Raw genomic sequence first — 19,714 nt, 5'->3', positions numbered from 1 at the left:
TTCTCTCCCTCCTCTTCTCTGCTATGCAAGGGGCAATGGTGGAGATGCAGAAGAAGAACTGGGCAACAACCAGCCAGGATGCAGAAATGATGCATTCCTCACCACACCTAATGGTCCTTCTTACCTGAATTTAACAGCAGCAGCCACAGCAGTCCATTCTTACACCAAATGGCTTACATCATAGATGCACATGTTGGCTATTTTTGGCACTGGGTTATTTGTGAACTGTGTTAGTGCATAGTTCTTATACCAAATAGCTTACACCAGGGTTTCCCAAACTTTCCTTTCCTGTGGCCTGGTTATTTTTACACTTCTCCTTTGTGGCCCACTTAAAATTTGGGGGTGGAGCCAAGAGACTTTGAGGGTGGAGCCAGAAGACAGGAACTATGTCATTTCCTGTGGTGTCAAGGGCCAAGTGATGTCAGTTCTGGGGCACACTGAACCAAAACTCCACCTTTTCCTGTGATGTCACTTCCAGGGCACTCCCCCAAACCTGCCTCTTCTTCTGAAGTAACTTCATTTTCAGAAAAATCTCTCTGAAACTCAGGCTGAGCCAAAATGGGGGTGGAAAGTGGGCAGTCCTCTCTCTCCACTCCCACACCTGCATGCACTTATCTGTTTGTGTGTTCTTCTCCAGCTTGCAAGCACTCCTAATGCCCATGTTCAATTGCCTGCACCACCTACACACCCCTTCCAAAACAGCACTGGGCAGCTGGGAGTGCTGTTGCCATTGCCATCAGGAACGACAGCACTGTGTATCACCCACACTGGGCCCTGGCAGCTACTCTACCTCAAAATATGCTGAAACATTTAGGAAGCCCTTCCTTCAGCTGCTACTACTGGAACCCTGACTCAAGCTATAACCAAGCTTGCTTGGTTTCAAGAAAATCTTTCAACAGCTATTTTTCATACTTTTCTTTGGCTGAAACACTGGGAAATTGCTGTGAAAGGTAGCAGAGAATTGTACTGCAATGAATTAATTAATTTCCAGTTATATGAAGTTAATACAAGTTTTTCTGTAGTTATCCCAAAAAGGATATTTATGAGGGGCTTGCAGCTTTTTACTGGCTGTGTTTCCTATGCCTTTAAAAGCAATCTGTTTTGCAGATATTTAGCTAGTGAACTTCTTTCATCCTTTTTAGTATCTACAGGAGGAGTTTAATTTTGGTGTCAGACAGCTATTAAAAGTAGGACCAGTAAAATGGTGTCAAGTTCATAGTACCATCACTCCTAGTGCTGTTGAGATATACTGCACTAATCTCCAATAATCTCTTTCTGCCCCACACCTCTCACTCTCACTCACTCACACAGAAATCTCATAATAAGGACAGCTGGCTACAACTGGGGGTGCAAACTTTTCATTGGCAGAGCTCCTATGTCTGCAACAGTATGATGAACAGAAAAGTTTCATCCTGTAAAAATGGAAGGAAAGATAGGGAAAGAATGAAATAGAAGGAGAGGAGAAGAAGACATGGAAAGAAAGAATATAAGAGGAGCTATGTTAGATCAGGCCAGTGGACTATCCAGTCCAAAATTTTCTCATACAATGCTCAAAAAGCACTAGAATGTCCACCAGTGGGACCAGGGCACTAGAAGCCCTCCCACTGTTGCTTCCCCCCATCCCAGCACCAAGAATACAGACAGAGCCTCACTTGCAGGGAAAGAAAGAAAGAAGGGGGGGGGGGAGAAAAAAAAAAGAATTTCTCACCAAAAGATGACCCCAGCCAGCAACAATTCTGCCCAGGGGTTGTTTGGTTAAAAAAAAAAAAATAGCTACTGGAATGCCCACTCCCTGCCCCTCCAAGTTGAAAAAAACACACACACCCTTCTTTGCCCCCCAGGCCTCCCTGAGAAATCTCCCCAAAAGAGCATACTGTAAGGCACATGAAAGCTCATATCTTGAAGAACAGTTAATGGGTCTAAAGTGCCAGTGAACTCCAGCTTTTCTCTTAAACACTGGGAGGGGGGGAGAAGAAAGGAGAGGCAGCCCAGCTCCTCTCTGTATAACACAGAGATGGGGGAAGGAAGGAAGCCAAACAGAGCTCAGGCTTTGGAGCCTGTGTCAGTCTTCAAGGCTAGCTTTTCTCTACACAACAGAGAGACGGGGGAAGGAAGAAAGCAGAGCAGAGGTCATGCATTGCTGGGGGCGGGGCTAGCTTTGGCTTTTCTTGTGACCCGGTAGTGAGGCTTCCATGGCCTGGTACCGGGTCACGACCCCAGAGACGGGGGAAGGAAGGAAGCCAAACAGAGCTCAGGCTTTGCAGCCTGTGTCAGTCTTCAAGGCTAGTTTTTTTCTGCACAACAGAGAGACGGGGGAAGGAAGGAAGCCAAATGGAGTGCAGGCTTTGTAGCCTGTGTCAGTCTTCAAGGCTAGCTTTTCTCTGAACAACAGAGAGACGGGGGAAGGAAGGAAGCAGAGCAGAGGTCATGCTTTGATGGGGGCGGGGCTAGCTTTGCTGGGGGCGGGGCTAGCTTTGGCTTTTCTTGTGACCCGGTAGTGAGGCTTCCATGGCCTGGTACCGGGTCATGACCCTGCAAATGGGAAACACTGGCTTACATCATCTGGTTTTGTGTTGCTGTCTTCCAGGGGCCAGTAACAACCTTTTAATTTTTTTTTTCAATAGCCCTTTAAAGAGGCCAGAATTTTCTCCATACTTCAGATGTGGAGCAGAGGCTAAGAAAATAATGGCTTGCCTACAAAGCCAATCTGGCAAATTCATAGCAGAGGTGACTGAGAACTGAGGACCTACACATGCCAGTTCTCATGGATAAAAATCCAACCTCTATTTAGATTGACAAGAGTTAGTGCATAGTTTCTACATGCATGTAGGGTTGACTGCTATTCTGCAGTTACATGGCTCTCATTATGGATTTTACCTGATTAGTGGAATACTTAAGACCAAAAACTATTTTTGAAATACTTCAGGGGAAAAATACTTCAAGGGAAAAAACTCTGAAAACTGGGCAAAAATACAGTCCGTAACAATTTCTGCAATATATGATGATCACTGAATAGATTCATAACTAAGACACACAACTTCTCATCATTCTCCAGCAGAAATTGCAAGTTTTCCCATCACTTACTCTAAGCACCTCTTTGGGGATGAACTGCTCTGGTAGAATTCATCAGCATCATAAAATTCATCTTCACTGCTGGAATAAGAGAAATCTGGAACTGTATTTGGAGAATGGTTGACATGGCTCGGAGAAGTTAAACTGCTGCTTGGTGCTGACTGTCCACTGCCTATAAAGATTATGCAAATTCCAAAGAATATGTAGTTTGTGAAAAAGTTATTTTCAGCATGACTAAATATATACAAAATTGATTATTATTTGAAACAGCATCTGGGTAAGTTCTTTGTGAATAAATACACTACAGCAGTAACTGTAGCTGTCCTCTCCACTTCCTGCTAATCCAAAACTCCCAAATTCAGATTGGAGTACCGTTCAAACATGATGAGATACTAAGAGATCATGAGCTGATCTGGGCATTTTGAAAGACCTACAGCCCTATGTGGGACTAATGTGGACTGGAGGTACGTAAAGGGAATAGGAAGTTTCATCCTTTCAACCCAGCACAGTTTGACCTATGGAAACTGAGCTTCCTGCGCTGTTGGAAGGGGAAAACTCAAAAAAGGACAGGGTCTGTGTCCCCCCTCCCCACCCATTCCAGGGCTGGCTTTCAGTAGGTGAAACTATGCAAGGGTTGAAGGATCAACACCCATACCCACCTGCTCCGAGCAGGACTGAACGAGACTGGGATCATCCAATTGTAATTTAGATTCTAAACACGATGCATAAAAATCTAGCCATTCATGCTGGATTAAATTTAGGAAGGCAACCAGAAAAGAAGTGTTGAACAACTACAAGCCAGAGACCTTTATCTTCATACTAATATACAAGCTGTCACCAACTAAGTAAGCACTGATGACTACTTAGTTGCATGGATCGCAATGGGATTTCCATGGATGCCATGGCACCCACCAACACCTTTCCTAGTGCCCACCAAGTGTTTTTAGAAAGAGCATGGGGCCAGGTGCGGCTTTTGCCCAGCAAGGCTTCTGATTGGCTACTGGAAATTCGATTGGTTGTGCAGATATTTTAAACTGATGCTTTGGCAGCAGCCATTTAGTGACTGGCTCTGCCTTCTGCAACAGCCATTTTGTGACTGCCCACCATGCTGTAACACAATTCAAAAGGTGCTTACAGGCTCAAAAAGGTAGGGAGTACCTAAATTAGTTATTTGGAATTGCTATGAGAGATGTGGCCCTATAGAATTAATTATAGCAAATGGATACATGGCTTGATACTCAGAAAGTCAAGTACAAAGCCACCAGTGTTGTGTGAAGTAAAATAAACAAAATGAAAGAATTTCCTAAAGAAGGGTTTAATTTGAAAGTAGATTATTCTTTTAATAGATGAGTACAACTGAGAATTCCACAAGTCCTGTAGCACGTAAACATTTTCATACACAGCAACCTAACCTGAATACCTATAGGTTTAGTCTGCTGATATTTCAGTGAAAGAATTCAGAGAACCTCTCAGGCTTTCTTCTTGGATGTTACTTTTGTAAGTTCCCCACCATTTTAGAGTTGTCCATGTCCAGACAGCATCTCCACTGCCTACTCTTCAAGCCACCGTATAATGCAATACAAATTTGTATGTAATGAAGGTAGCCAAAAACTGTCCACGCGCTCCTTGGCATATATGCAAGTATGGTCCAAAATCATAACAGGACTTTGCAATTAAGGATTATAATGTAACTGGAAGTTTCTTAGAAGAGAGGATGGATGCATAACCAAAGGCTAGACAGTTGTTTAGGAACATCAGTTATGTTTTTCATTTAAGGTTGCCAAAACAAGGCTGGCAACTAGTGGAAGACTCACCAGTTTGGGAGCGCTTTCTCACCAATGACATACAGATGTGTATGGATGCAATGATGTCACTTCCAGCACAACTGGAAGTGACATTTTCATGTTTATGACGAGCATTCAGCCAAAACTGTATTGTTTAACCATAGAGTTTTCCTTTCTTCTTATTCCATTAATAACTGATTGATTTACAGATCTTGAGGAGCAGAAAAATTTTGTGTTCTTCATTTTTTGGATGCAAGGGATAAAAGGATTGAGATAAATTTTGCTACCACCAAAATAATCTTAGAATCATTACCTCTAACTAAGCAAATAAAGCAGAGATATCAAAGCATATGAATGTGCCTGATCTACAATAAGTGGCTTAATATAGTAATCCCTAGTATTCTAAAACAAAACAAAACACCAAAACAGTATTCAAGCAGAACATGAAACAAAATGTCGATCATATTAAGGCCACAAGGACAACAACAGTTTTTATCTAGATGCTAGAGCGTTGCTAGCAAAGTTATGCTGCAGATTACCCCACTGTATCACTGGTGATCACCTGCCATTTTTCCCCAATGCCCAGTTGAGCAGTGCTGGGAGGATTCCCACCAAAGGAGGAGACCTGGTATCCCTATTTTTATTCCTTTCTAGTGAGGAGAAAAGGTGGCCTATGGAATTTTCCAGTAGAGTATACGACTCCATTACCTGCGGGGGGCACCTTCTAATAGACTATGATATACCTTTTAATATCTTCACAAATATAAAGCTTAAGTATAATTTTCATGTTTTGAAACAGAAAAGCACTGGTTCTGTACCTGTACTATTAGGTGTTGGAGTTTGGTGATTTCCAAGTAATGCTACAACAGGTCCAACTGGCAAGGATGAAGGTCGTTGTTCTGATTTGCAAAGCTGAGCTGGTTCTAAAAGGTATTAAAGACAAATGAGATGGTTTACTATCCATGTTGCTATTGTATTCTCCATGCACAGCTCCTTCCCTATCCCTAGCTTTAACTATTGTCCTTAAAATGTGTGAATATAAAATGAATAGGACTCAAAAAAAAAGAATATAGAAAAAATTTAATAGTAAACTCTAAATTAGGGAATCCATCACATCCAGTAAACATAAACCCACCATCTAGCTGAAATAAAAAATTGTCATACGTATTTTGGAAAAGTGAAAGCTCAGCACCAGGAGCTTATATGTTAATTATATAAACCAGGGGTGGCCAAACTTGTTTAATATAAGAATCACATAGAATAAATGTCAGATGTTTGAGAGCTGCAAGACAGGAATGTCAAATGTTTGAGAGCCAGAAGGAAGGCAATAAATGGGGAGGGAGAGGTGGAAAGAAAGTAACTTTAATTGCATTCTCCAAGTCAGCAGCTGGCTTGGCTTGGAGAAGTGATTTAAAGAGATAGTAGGTTCTTGTTGGTTTGTTGGTTAATTTTCTTTTGTAGTATTTGTTTGGTTAAATTCATCAAGCTATGTACATGTCTTGTATTTCCTCATGTTATGATTGTTAAAAAATATTTTTCAATAAACCATTTATTAATCTGAAAAAAAAAATAAAAAAAAATAAAGAGATAGTATAAAGAGATAGATGCCTTCTCTAAGCTGGCCAACAGGGTAGTGTGGGCTTTGAGAGCCACACAATATGTGTGAAAGAGCCACATGAGGCTCCTGAGCCACAATTTGGCCACCCCTGATATAAACCAAGGTAAAACCTTTGCCTTTTTATAAATTTATTTTTCAAATACATTTACTTCAATAAGCAGGCTTCAGGGGGAAAAATAGCTTCCAAAGTCAACAGATGAATCAAAGCATCAGAAACTGTTGGCTAAACAAATAACAATTAAACACAGTTACTTGCCAGTAGTTTCAGGAAAAAAATCTGCAAGTATTCTTCAAATATTATACCTGGAGGTAAGACAGTCTGTGTGGGCATTGTGCTGATCACTGAAGGTTCCAAAGGACCAGGCTGATAGATTGCATCAACAGGGTTAATAGTGCTCTGTGTTACAAAAAAAAAAAAAAGCCAAACTTTTGAGAAACATGCTGATGTGCTCTAATAAGAACTCCTCATATGCAGCAGCAAAACCTGAGAGAACGGCAAAGTGACAGAGGAAGTATAAAAAGATTCCCTCAAGTATTAAACAGTCTGAACAGAACAATTATTGTTACAGTGTATTACTATCAAGCTTATCTGATGCAACATTAATGCGCCTTAAAATTCCTTATATTTCTTTTTTTCACTGTTATCCCCCCCTGATTGCAACTCTATAAATGAGACCCGGGGCCACTATAATTCTAGGGATATTACTGAACACATTTCCTATGATTTCATCATGAGACTTAAAAAAACCATACATACATGTGTCAGACTAGTTAGTTTTCTTCAATCTAATCATAAAAGGGTTTGCAGGCTAGGTGATGCAAGCAATTTTTCCTTGACCTTACTCTATGTTAGTTCCTAGCAGGAATTTTTTTGTAGGAAAAAGTCCAGCAGGAACTCATTTGCATATCAGGCCATGCCCCCTGATGTCATCATTGTTTCACACAGGGCCTTTTTTGTAGAAAAGCTCAGCAGGAACTCATTTGCATATTAGGCCACACACCCCTGATGTCAAGCTAGCAGGAACTGTGTTCCTGTGCATTCCTGTTCAAAGAAAGCCCTGGTTCATAGTATATTTAGACAACTCTATCATTTTCCTCTGCTATCCCCAGTAAAATCTGTTCACAAGCCAACACCACCACCAATCTTTAAGCACCTCTAATTAGAGTATAACACCAGCACAAGCCATGATCTTTTTAAAAATACAATGTCCATAATAATTCGAGCTAGTTTGCACACTGAAAAATTTGAAAATTCACTGTACATACCAACAGCAGCAGGGGTACTTGTGCCTTTCACCATAAATGTTATAAGAGGTTTGTTATTACACAATTTCCAGTTAATTTTTAAGAAGTAGAAAGATTTGGGGCTCTGGACAAATTATGTGTTCAGGAACTAGCAGGCCAGTGCTCGGCTATATGTAATAAATAGCAAGTTTCACCCTTTTGGAAAGCAACCATCTTTTATTAATTTTCTCCAAACCCTGCTACAACGGCCTTGTCTGCTTCCCTCCCTCAAAAACAAGATTTTCCTCTCTGTTTTTCTGTATCTTTTTGACTGAGCTGCCCTAGTAATGAGCTTACTTCTCTGCTGAAGAACTCCGGTTGTTCCACTCTGTCACAGTTATTTCACTGCTGGCTCAGCCCGGGGACCTGAGGGAAGGGTCAAAGGCCCCCTTTTTCTTTATGCTATTGAAATGGCACTCAAGGTGTTCCGAAATTCAAAAATAACAAAATATTTTGTTTAACAGAGGGGAAAGGACAGGTGAAATCAGAGGTAGAATTTCTTAGGTAACTCAACCAACTCTGAAGTAAAATGGAATGTGAACAGACATTAATTCATATGCTTTTCAAGCTGCTGAGAGTTTCATAAGCTTTCCCCAATGACTCAGGAACTTCAATGTGAGAGGTTTTGTTCCAGTGTTTCCCAAACACTCCAGCACACATTCTTTGCACATTCACTGACTCTTTTGGTTTCCAGAAGGCTGGTACACTCTTTTCAATACCCAACCCCCTTCTCTTGAAACACCAGTACTCATCTTGAGTCTTTAACTGAATTTTTAGGTGTCTAAAGACAATTTCTAACCACACCAGACCAGGAATCTCTCCACTCTTTAGAGCTATAACCCTGTTTAGACTGGATAGGGAAATTCCTTCTCTCTAGATCTATCTCCTTTCCTGAATGGGAGTCTCTGTCTAACTACCTAATCATTCTTGCCAACTTTCCCTGGTTCTCCTATTTGTGTTAAACTGCTCTCAGTCAGGGCTGAATTTCTAATGAATTCTCTTCCTTAGCATTCAACTCTAAAGTGTCTCTCTCTGTTCAGCTGATGCTATCCAATCGGATTAATTGGAGTAGCCTGTCACTCAAGGCTCTCTGTTTCTGTGAAGAAATAACCCTTCACAATCCTTTACTTCTAAGCTTCTAAAAGTGCAGTCACCACACTTGCCAAGAAGATGCATGATATCAGTTCAACAGCACTGAAACCCTATTATAAAAACATTCCTTTGATTTATGAAATAAACTGTCAGAGAGGTAAGTCAAGAGAAGACCCAGAGCAAAAACCCAACAAACTGAACCTAATACAATGTGGTCCATTTAAAATCAAGTTATTGTATTAGGTCTTATAAGAAAAAAGAAAACAAACCAGGAAAAATAGTAAGTGAGGATTAACTACAGCGCAGACTGACAAGTGAGCATGAACATCAAGTGCATTAAGAGAGTTACAAGAAAATAATGGTAGTCCTTCCATGGTCAGAATGAAAGGGAAGGTTGGTCAAGTGGAGTAGCAGCAGATACTTTTATTTCTGTACAAAGAATTGTTTGATTTTCAGCACAAATGTTAAAAGGTTTGTTCAGAAAATGAAGGGGGGAGTGAAGAAATAATTTTAAGAGGAATTTAAACATTTCTTAGAGTAAGCAAGCAGAAGACCACTGATTCTCATTTAAAAACTGTGAGAGTAATAAGGACATTACAGCTGAACAAAACTTCCTAGGGGAAGACCAAACAATAGTTATTGAACAGTTCCAGCATAGGCAGCATAGGTTTGGATGATGAGCAATTAAAATTTGGACAAAAATGTGGTCCACTTGGTCATCTTTTCCGCCCTATACTTCTTATTTATTTATTTTATATACTTTATCTTTTATATTTATTTTATATATTTTATCTTTTCCGCCCTATACTTCTTATTTATTTATTTTATATACTGCCCTCCCCGCCGAAGGCAGGCTCAGGGCGGCTCACAGACCAAGGGTCAACACATTGATAATGAAATGCATTATAGCAAATGAAGAAAAGTAGCAAAACTACTCTGTATCTTCTTTAAGTGAATAATATTTGAATGAGCCTAAGATATTGCTTAGAAAGCAGTCTAATGTAATTTAATCAACAGAAGAATGACAGAATGTACACACTGGCTGACAGGGAAAGCATAAAAAACACAGAGCTGGAAGGTACTCCAAGGGTCATTTTGTTCAACCCCTTACAAAATGCAGAACATTCACAGTGACCCCATCCCCCAGTGTCCCCTGCTCTATGCCCTGAGGAAGGCAAACAACCTCAAGGATTCCTAGGTCAATCTGGCTTGGAGGAAAATTCCTTCCTGACTCCAACGGCATTACCCTGAGCATATAAGAAAGGGTCACAAGAGCTGAGCACTTGCTCATCTTTTCCGCCCTATACTTCTTATTTATTTATTTTATATACTGCCCTCCCCGCCGAAGGCAGGCTCAGGGCGGCTCACAGACCAAGGGTCAACACAAGCACACTAGTGTGACCGATAAAATAAACAATAAAAACATAAGACATAAAAACATTTTTAAAACATTTGCATGTGCTACTGTCAGGATTTCAGGCAGCAATTAAATTCTGGTGGTTAGCTGTACTCAGAGGTCTCAGGATCGCCACAGTGTGGCGAGGTAGGCCATTGGTGGTGTCCTTATGGGCCAGTCCAGTTGCTGCAGATGTCATTATGTAAATGCCTGGCAGAAGAGTGCTGTCTTGCAGGCCCTGCGGAACTGTGAAAGCTCTCACAGGGCTCTAACCTCCTTCAGCAACTAATTCCACCAGCTAGGGGCAGCAACGGAAAAGGCCCTGGCTCTCATTGTTTTGAGCCTTACTTCTCTGATGCTGGGGACCGTCAACAGGTTTTGAGACCCGGACCGAAGTGCTCACTGGGGCATATGCAGGGAAAGGCGGTCCCTAAGGTATGCAGGACCTTGGCTATATAAGGCTTTAAAGGTGATGATCAGCACCTTGAAGCGAATCTGATACCCTATCGGTAGCCAGTGCAGCGCTTTCAACACAGGCTGAATGTGTTCCCGTAGAGGAACTCCCATTAACAGCCTGGCTGCAGCGTTCAACACTAGCTGAAGTCGCCAGATTCCGTTGATGAAGACCAAAATCACACTGCTGACTCATGTTCAGTATATGATCTACTAAGAATCCTGGATCCTTTCCCCATGTACTATCACAGTGAGTACTTCTGACTATGGGATTCTACTTGGATTAACTTTGAGTTTGTTAAGCTTTTCCCTTCTCAGTATTCTAAATTCCAAAATTACATGGTCACTGCTACCCAGGGTGCCCACTACTTTCACCTCATCAACCAGTTCTTCCTTGTTGGTGAGGATCAAATCCAATATAGCAGACCTCCTAGTTTCCTTCTCTACCTTCTGGAACATGAAGCTGTCAGCAAGACGAGATAAGAGGAACTTAGTAGACCTTTTATTTTTAGCAACTTACAAAAGTATCAGGATAACTGAAATCTCCCATGACCACTTTGTCCTGTCTCTTGACAATTCTGTAATTTAGTCTAGGAGGGTATCATCCATGTCCTCTGCATGGTTTGGCGGTCTACAACAAACTCTCACCATAGGATCATTATTATTTCTTATTATTTATTTTTACTCAGAGACTTCCAACTGACCTTTCATGCTGTAAGATATAATTACAGTATTTTGTTTACCTATAAAGTAAATTGCTGCTGACTGCTAATATTGTCAGACATAAGAGTCTGAACTGTTCCACAGTGGAAGTGAAATTACTTGGCATTCCATTGCAGTAAATACTTTCTCTGGTTAACCTCACCAGAGCAAACATAATTTGGGCACCCATGGAAGAGCAACAGTAAGGACAAAGAACAGGGACAATTCTGAACATGCTTTGTTACAAAAGTAAAGAACTGAGTTAGCTCAACCTAACAACACATTCTAAAGTGCTGGTATAAGGTGTTATTTAAAAAAAAATGTACCAGTTACTGATCCCTTTCCTTGAAAGACATGGTAATTAAGTAGATCCAAATATTAAGTTGCTAGGAATTTGCAGTCAAATGACTTTGGCTACTTAAGAGCAGCATTTAAAAAAAAAATCTGCCCCAAACTAGTCATGCAAGGATACTCAAGCAGCTCCAGCAGCAAAGGCAAGCTTTAGGTTAGCAAAATAAAATTGAACCATATTTTTGGATTAAGGAAAATGTTCATATCTGTACTTTTCCCAAGCTCTCCAGCATTATTTAAAAAACTGATGTCACTTTAATTTCAACCTTATCAGAAGGAACATAATGTGTTGAGTTAACTGTAGAATAACTGCTTTTACTACATGTAGTTCAAAGTTTTAATCCACTCCTAGTGCGTGATAGTATCCTCTGAAACCACCCCTACACTCTCATTGCAAGAAACCTGTTGCACCGATGCATTTTAATGACTATTTCAAAGAGTATTCATTGCACTTCCCTCCAATCACTTGCTACAAAAATTATCCTCACATTTTATGCTAAAGGTATATAGCAACATAGTCCTGAGCCTTCCTGTCCACACAACCATAATAAATTCTACAAGTACTTTATTCAGCTATACAAAATTTCCAAATCTTGTCCTCCACTTTACATTTGCAGCCAACCTGTATGTAACTGCATGTACCACAACCCACACAGTGAACAAAAAGGTCCAAGCAAATAGAAAACATTGAATGTATTTGTATTTGAGGGCTGCTAGGTGCCTAACATTATAGACTGAAACCTTTAAAAGCTGTAAGAGACCAAGATCTCTTTTACCATTTGTCATAGAGAAATCAGGTAGTAAAGCTCCCTAAACCCAGATCCACTGGCCCAAAGCAATGGCCTTTTGAGAGCTGCCAATGTACTACCCAAAATGCAGAGCACCAAACTCAGCAGTATTTTAGATGTATCTGATTGTATATGGATACACATCTTATTTTCAGATTTTACTTACAAAGTCTGATTCAAGGTCAGAACAACGTACACAAACTCAGGCAATAATTATTAAATGCATGTGAAGTCATACAACTAACAAGGGACCATTTATCAACCCCACCAAAAAAACCCCTCAAAAAACAAAATCTAGCTCTGCTATTAATTTCCTGGACAAGGACTGAATTTTCAGAGTATCTGTATTATGCTTTATAAGCACTGTAACACAGAAGTTATGTTAGATTTAAAAGAAAAAAAACCTTAAGATGATAAACACTATTATACAGTAGCTCTGTATTTCTTTTATTATAAATCAAACGGCTCCAGTCCCAAAGTTTTTCAGCCTTGAAAACTTCAGCAATGAAAAAGTTGAGTTGTACTGAAATTTCTGTATTAGCATTTGAATTTACACTCAGTAAAAAAGAAGTCAAAGAGATGTGTACAAATGGAAGTCAGATATAGAAGCTACACAGAAATTATGCCAGATAGAAAGCAACATGATAGAACCTTTTTCCTCTTGCACGTCACAAGCCAGGTTCTAGAGACACTGACTACCATTCTCACAAAAAGTACATTTCAAGTAATTTTCTTCATATTGGGGTTTTTTTGTTAACAGCAGTGTGATAAACAAGAAAAAGCTGGAATATAATATTCTTTATTATCAAGGCGGCCATCCATTTTTGAAGCTTTAAGAAAGTGACAAATATATTCAAAGACAAAGTGATGAGAAGAAAGAGAAATGCCAGAGGAGAGTGGAAATTCAAGTCCATGTGCTCACATGACTGTAGTGTTAATATTCTGCAGAAACAAAGGGAAATAAAAGATTAGGTTTAAACTTACTATAAGTCCATCTGCGTGCTTCTCCTCATTACTTTGGTCCTTAAGGAAAAATGTTAAAAATATTAACAGATCAATTATTTATAAGTATCATTGTTTAAATGACAATGATGTATTTCTCTTGGGAAATTGCTATTACAAGTTACCTATAGCAATATATCACCACAAGGAAGAAATCATGTAACCGCATTAAACCTTGTCCTTTTTGCCATTTCTGAAAATAGTTAGCTCTGCTCTTATCAATAGGTCATCAAATAGGCACAACACTAAATATTAGAACAACTGTTGCAGAATATCAAGAAGCAACAACTGTAAATGCTTAAACAGTTATAAGGAAAAACTCGTGAATCATATTCCTTATTGATTCAAAAGAAAATTACCATCACAGTGTCTTCTAAGCAGTTATGCTATAATTGTAAAAATCACTGCATTCAGAGATTCATTTTACCATGATATACACTTTAACTGCTTAACATATGATTGAAAACAAAATATACTTGCATCACAATTCACATCTGACTTTGTGTATGCTTTTCCCCCTGCCAATGTGTAAGAATCTGTGCTCTCTGAGAAGGGGCAGAAAAACATGCATGAATAGTGTAGAACTACTCCTACAAATTGGACATATCTGGTAGGATCAATGGGCAATTCACTGTTGGAGCCCCACTTTCAACAGATTGTAAAATGTGCTACAGATACTCTAAGGAAGATAGATATCTGGCATGAGCAACTAATGGTCTATGCAGGGAAAATATAGGGACTGCCTAATGACGTAGGAATGCCATTACTACAGCCATGCATTTTGTGCCTACCACTGATGATAATCCAAAGGGTACGGGTTTGTACTGAAAAGCATGCCAAACAGCAAATCAGAACTTTCAACACTGAGGTCAGATAGAAAAATGAAAATAAGTTTCTTTGGAGTGTATGGATACAACCAGTGTTCCCCCTAAGCTGAGTTAGCATGAGCTAGCTCACAGATTTATGGCCTTCAGCTCACACATTTTTGTCTTAGCTCAGGAAGGATGACCCCAGAGCACTGTAATTTATGCAGTAGCTCACAACATTAATACCAGTAGCTCACAAAGTAGAATTTTTGCTCACAAGACTCTGCAGCTTAGAGGGAACTTGGATACAACCATATCCCTTTGGGTAGGAACAGGATATAGGAGAGGGAAATCAAAATTTGAGGGAGGTATAAAACTTTTCATACACTGAGGTTTAATCTTGACATAAAACCCCACCTTTGGGGTGGTGTGGTGAGGTAATGGGAGTAAAAGTTGTTCTTTGGAGTGGGTTGGGGAAGAACAGATTTTGTACCATTCTTCTGTAAAGACACAGTCCCTTCCAAATGTTATTTGGGCTAGTAATTCAGAAAATTGTGATAAAGGTACATGACATGGAGATTAGTCTAACTATGAAGGCTGAGAAATAGGGGCTATCAGATGGTCTTGGGCAATATAATTATGAAATACAATTATGAAAGGACAAAAGGCCTAACTCACAAAGTCTCTGTGACTGAAGGTTCTTTACAGTGCTATTGCTGAGGCAGACAAAGAAAAATCAAGCTGGAAGGTGTAGCTCTGCCTGTTCAAGGCCTGTGCGTTAGGCATCCTCACCCTCAAGCTGGGTGAAGCTAGTACCAAAATATTCTGATTTAGCTATCCAAACAACATTGAACCCAGGTTCAAGACCGTATAGGTGTACCTGCACAGAAACCACAAACAAGAAAATGGAAACACACAATCAACAAAATAATTACACAAAAGTAAAAATGTTCAGTTGGCACAAACTCACATCCATCTCAGCATCAGGCAACTGCAGGGGCTGCAGAGACTCATACAAGAAGCCGCCTTATACTAAATCAGACTACTGGGTTACAAACATTAAAATTATCTTGTATGACTAGCAGCAGCTCTCCAGGGTCTAAGGTCTTTCATATCAATAATTGCCTAATCCTTTTAATCAGAGATGCCAAGGATTGAGCAGTGGCCCTTCTGTATGCAAAACAAATGTTCTGCCCCTGAGCTAGAGCTCCTCCTCATAGATGAGCCCCTCTCACAATGTAATTTAGATCCAGTTGGGTAGCCATGTTCGTCTGAAGCAATAGAACAAAGTTAGAGTCAAGTGGCACCTTAAAGACCAACAAAGTTTTATTCAGGGTGTGAACTTTTGTGTGCATACACACTTCCTCAGACAGTCCATACATATAAGGCAGAGGTTGAACAGCAAACTGGTATGCAAGCATACAATATAATTAAATGTTTATCAGATGCAAACAAGAAGAACAAACTAAGTTTGTAAGGTTATCATTGTTTAGATTCAATTCTGGGAGAAAACAGCCGAATAAATGTGTCAGATGTGTTAATTATGGAGTATTAAGAGCAATCATCTGACCCTGATGTCACACTCCATCTGTCTACTCTCAAGTGTGGAGGTAACTGATGGTATCTTTTTCTTTGTGCTGTGTTATGTCTCCTCTGTTACCAGATCAGAGGAATGCATTCCAATATACTAGTCTGATTCATTGCATTACATTACAATCAATGTTCCCTCTAAGCTGTGGAGTCTTGTAAGCAAAAATTCTACTTTGTGAGCACTGCTGGCATTAGTATGCTACTGCTCTGGGGCCATATTTCTTGAGCTAAGACAAAAATGTGTGAGCTGGAAGCTAAAAAACTGTAAGCTAGCTCACATTAACTCATTTTAGAGGGAACACTGATTACAATCACTATTCTACTATTTAAAATAAGAAATATACTAAAATAAAGAGGATGTGTAGCCCTTCTTCGTGAGAATACATACATAAGGACTGAATGAATTTAGCATATGTAGTGAGATAAAAAACAACAATATCCCTGCTGAATCCTGGAGAGGTGTTTGTTCTAAGTGTTGTAAAAATTTGTAAATCAGCAATTTACCTTTTCAAGAACAGAACACAAATGCTCACACCCTGAATAAAACTTTGTTGGTCTTTAATCTGCCACAGGACTCTAACTTTGTTCTAATGTAATTTAGGAAGAAGATAATATTTTTATCTAAGCCAGAGCTGGAGTGTTACTTTGTTTGTGTCCGGTTCATTGTGCTTCTTTTTAATTTTTTTTAACTCAGTGTCCTGATAGAAAAGTAACATTTTACCTCACATTTGAGGTATTCTTAGCTCTCTAAACTAGGCCTTCCATATGCTACCATGGAGTATCACCTCAGAGGAAGGAGAGGGGGAAGGTATATAACAGTACACATCTAACCTGCCCACAAATTACAGGTTATCGCACTGGAGTTGTATTCTTTACTCCGGAATGCTATTCTTAGGCTATATCCATCTTCTTCTCAGCAGTGCTGTATCTATCCAGTATGGTAGGTCCCTAATAAAGTTCCTCTGATTCAGTTTGGGTGACAGTCATTGCTTACTTGCACTGCCAAAAGGAAACAATGGAGACATAGGAAGCATAGGCTCCTCCCTTTCTAGAATCTCTCCCTCAGACAGAAGAGCAGGCCCTTCAGTGCCTTGAGGGGCACAAAGAACTGATGGAGCAGAATGACAAAAGAGGAGGTACATGAAGTTCTATCTTTATGCTTAGTTTTAGTACTGGCCTCCTTTGAGGGTGCTTCTAATTGGCTTCCTAGGGGAGATGGGTGTCCCTCCCCAAAGGAGGAGGCATGCATGAGGACTGAAACCAAAACTAAGATTACTGAAGCCAGCAGCACCAACAAGACATTCCTGCTCACACTGAAATTGGTTCAGCTCCTTTCACAGCACTGTCCCATAGAGTGCCTTCAAGATGTGACAGTGTTTCATTGTATGCTATCAGGGTAAATTTTTTTGCAAATAAGACACCAAGAGATGTAATGGGTTTTGCTTCCACAGAGAATAGGCATGTATCATGTCCAGCAGACTAGGCCATCTTGGTTCCAATGAAGGCAGCAAATAAAAAGACCCAGGCTATAATATATGGTGTTCTGAAGAAGAGTGAGCGTACCCTTGGGAGATTCCACTATGAACAACATAACGTTCACATAATTTCTTACTAGAAGATGCAATTTTGTGAGGAGCAAAGAAAAAATCAAGCATAGACTAAACTGCCATGGCAGGGATGCAGTTTCAAATCTCTGAAGTGGTCACAACAAGTAAATAATTGGATTTTTAAAATTCCTCTCTTACATAAGAAGAAGAAGAAGAAGAAGAAGAAGAAGATATTGGATTTATATCCCGCCCTCCACTCCGAAGAGTCTCAGAGTGGCTCACAATCTCCTTTACCTTCCTCCCCCACAACAGTCATCCTGTGAAGTGGGTGGGGCTGGAGAGGGCTCTCACAGCAGCTGCCCTTTCAAGGACAACCTCTGCCAGAGCTATGGCTGACCCAAGGCCATGCCAGCAGGTGCAAGTGGAGGAGTGGGGAATCAAACCCAGTTCTCCCAGATAAGAGTCCGCACACTTAACCACTACAACAAACCAGCTCTCCATTCCTGTCTCTACTGATGCACACCTCAGTTCCTCATTCTGGTTGTTAAGACCACATTCAAAATTTCCTACTAGCCAGGAAAGCATTGCCGTGAAAAGTTATTTACCAATTGTGCCTTAATTTTGGAATTTTTCATTTCACCTACATGGCTTGAGAAGACCAATAAAAAAACAATGCGGGCCTGGAATTCTGAAGAATCATCTTAGTTCAACCAAAGCTCCTCCTGTCTAACATCAACTAATTTCTAGTTTATGCTTCATATGCCATCACATCTAAGATATAACCAGTTCAGATTGAAAAGATAAAGAAAACATCTACTTTTTAAGGTGCAAATTGTTAGAGAGCGCTTCTGTATCTCACAATTTGGTCATCACTACATGGTAATAAAGTAGCAAGGTATAAGCATTTGCTTTGATGCCAACAAAGCATTTATTGCGATCCACTAGATGCTGTGCTTCTGGAAAAAGTCCAATGTTAATAGTTTCTAAAGTCAATCTCTTTAAAGGCAAAGGACCAAAGTATCAATCAAAGAGCACTGGGTGACTTTTCTAAGACTACTGACAAACCAGTTTCCATCCCTTCCTCCATTTTTTTTTTGTCTTTTCCTTGTTACTTTCACTCTTCTTTGCAGTTTTTTAAGATAGGTAAATGAGGATACCCTCTTGGACACAATACCATAAGGTGTCTAAACTCCTAGCAGAGTCATTCAAGGTGGAAAGGTGAGAAATCAGTCTAAGATGCATCCACTTCCTGGGGGGATCAACAGCTACATCAGCAGAAGAGAACTAACAGCTCCATTGGTAAGTGGGGGTGGAAGAATCCTCAAAGGGTAGCTTGGTGGGCAGCAGCAGTAGTGGAAGGTGACACTGGCAGCGGATTTTTCATAGACAATGGCAGTGACGCTACAGCTAACCCTGGTTACTAGTGCACAAAAGAAGGCAATAGTAAACAACTTCTGACCAACTCTTATCTCAAAAACCCTATGTGACACAATCCAAAATGAAAAAAGATACAGTGCCGGAAGATGGAACCTCCAGGTCAGATAGCACTCAATAAGCTACTGAGGAAGAGCTGAGGGCAGCTATGACTAGCACTATTCTTAATGAATCAACTGAACCAACGACAAAAAGACATTCAGTTGTTGGCATGAATGGATGCAAAATGGAAGTCCAAAGCTTTTTGACACATATAATAGATGCATGAAATATGCTGCACAACTGCCAATTCAAACTTTTGAATAAAATATTAATATAAACATGTATCTAGAACAAGGAGCAGTCTTACCCAGAGTAAGATCACAGGTCAGATCATCTAACCTAGTACTATCAACCCTAGCACCCACTTTTATTGTTCTAAGCAGCAGTATTTCATGCCCTTTTATCAGATGCCCTTCAGCTCAGATGTGAAGGATTGAGCCTAAAGCCCCAGAAAGCAAACCATGGGCTCAACCATTTAAATTATATTATCTTCCTTTTCAGGGAAACCTGCCAAATTTGGCTCCTGATAAATGGAGTGCACATAACCCTAATCAAGGGTTCTTATTTTACCATTTAAAAAGGCAAATTATACGAAGTATGCTAAAGGCTATACCTAGCAATCACTACATGCAAAGACTGTGGATTTTTCCTGTGTTACCCTCTTCCCTACTACTAGTCCCATTTGACTATGGGAAAGTTGATTCCTAGGGTGACAGAACTCACACTGCCATGCTTAAGAAAAAGGAGACAATT

General features: G+C 40.0%; 1 protein-coding gene across 4 annotated transcripts in view; it reads right to left on the bottom strand.

Annotated features, from left to right (window-relative positions):
* OSBPL9 (oxysterol binding protein like 9) overlaps positions 1-19,714 on the bottom strand; it is a 116,365-nt gene that overhangs the window by 9,179 nt on the left and 87,472 nt on the right. For 3 of the 4 annotated variants that reach the window (XM_060231817.1, XM_060231820.1, XM_060231819.1), the window contains 4 exons: positions 13,525-13,563; positions 6,778-6,871; positions 5,675-5,779; positions 3,085-3,244 (listed from right to left, as the gene is read on the bottom strand). In XM_060231817.1, coding sequence (XP_060087800.1) covers positions 3,085-3,244; positions 5,675-5,779; positions 6,778-6,871; positions 13,525-13,563 — 398 coding nt within the window. The remainder of the gene's footprint in view (positions 1-3,084; positions 3,245-5,674; positions 5,780-6,777; positions 6,872-13,524; positions 13,564-19,714) is intronic. The other variant, XM_060231818.1, reaches the window with a different exon arrangement.

The sequence above is a fragment of the Heteronotia binoei genome, chromosome 2, assembly GCF_032191835.1.
Source record: "Heteronotia binoei isolate CCM8104 ecotype False Entrance Well chromosome 2, APGP_CSIRO_Hbin_v1, whole genome shotgun sequence".
NCBI classification, from domain to species: Eukaryota; Metazoa; Chordata; class Lepidosauria; order Squamata; family Gekkonidae; genus Heteronotia; species Heteronotia binoei.
The sequence above is the reverse complement of the archived record's forward strand: the minus strand, read 5'-3'. Positions and strand labels throughout refer to the sequence as shown.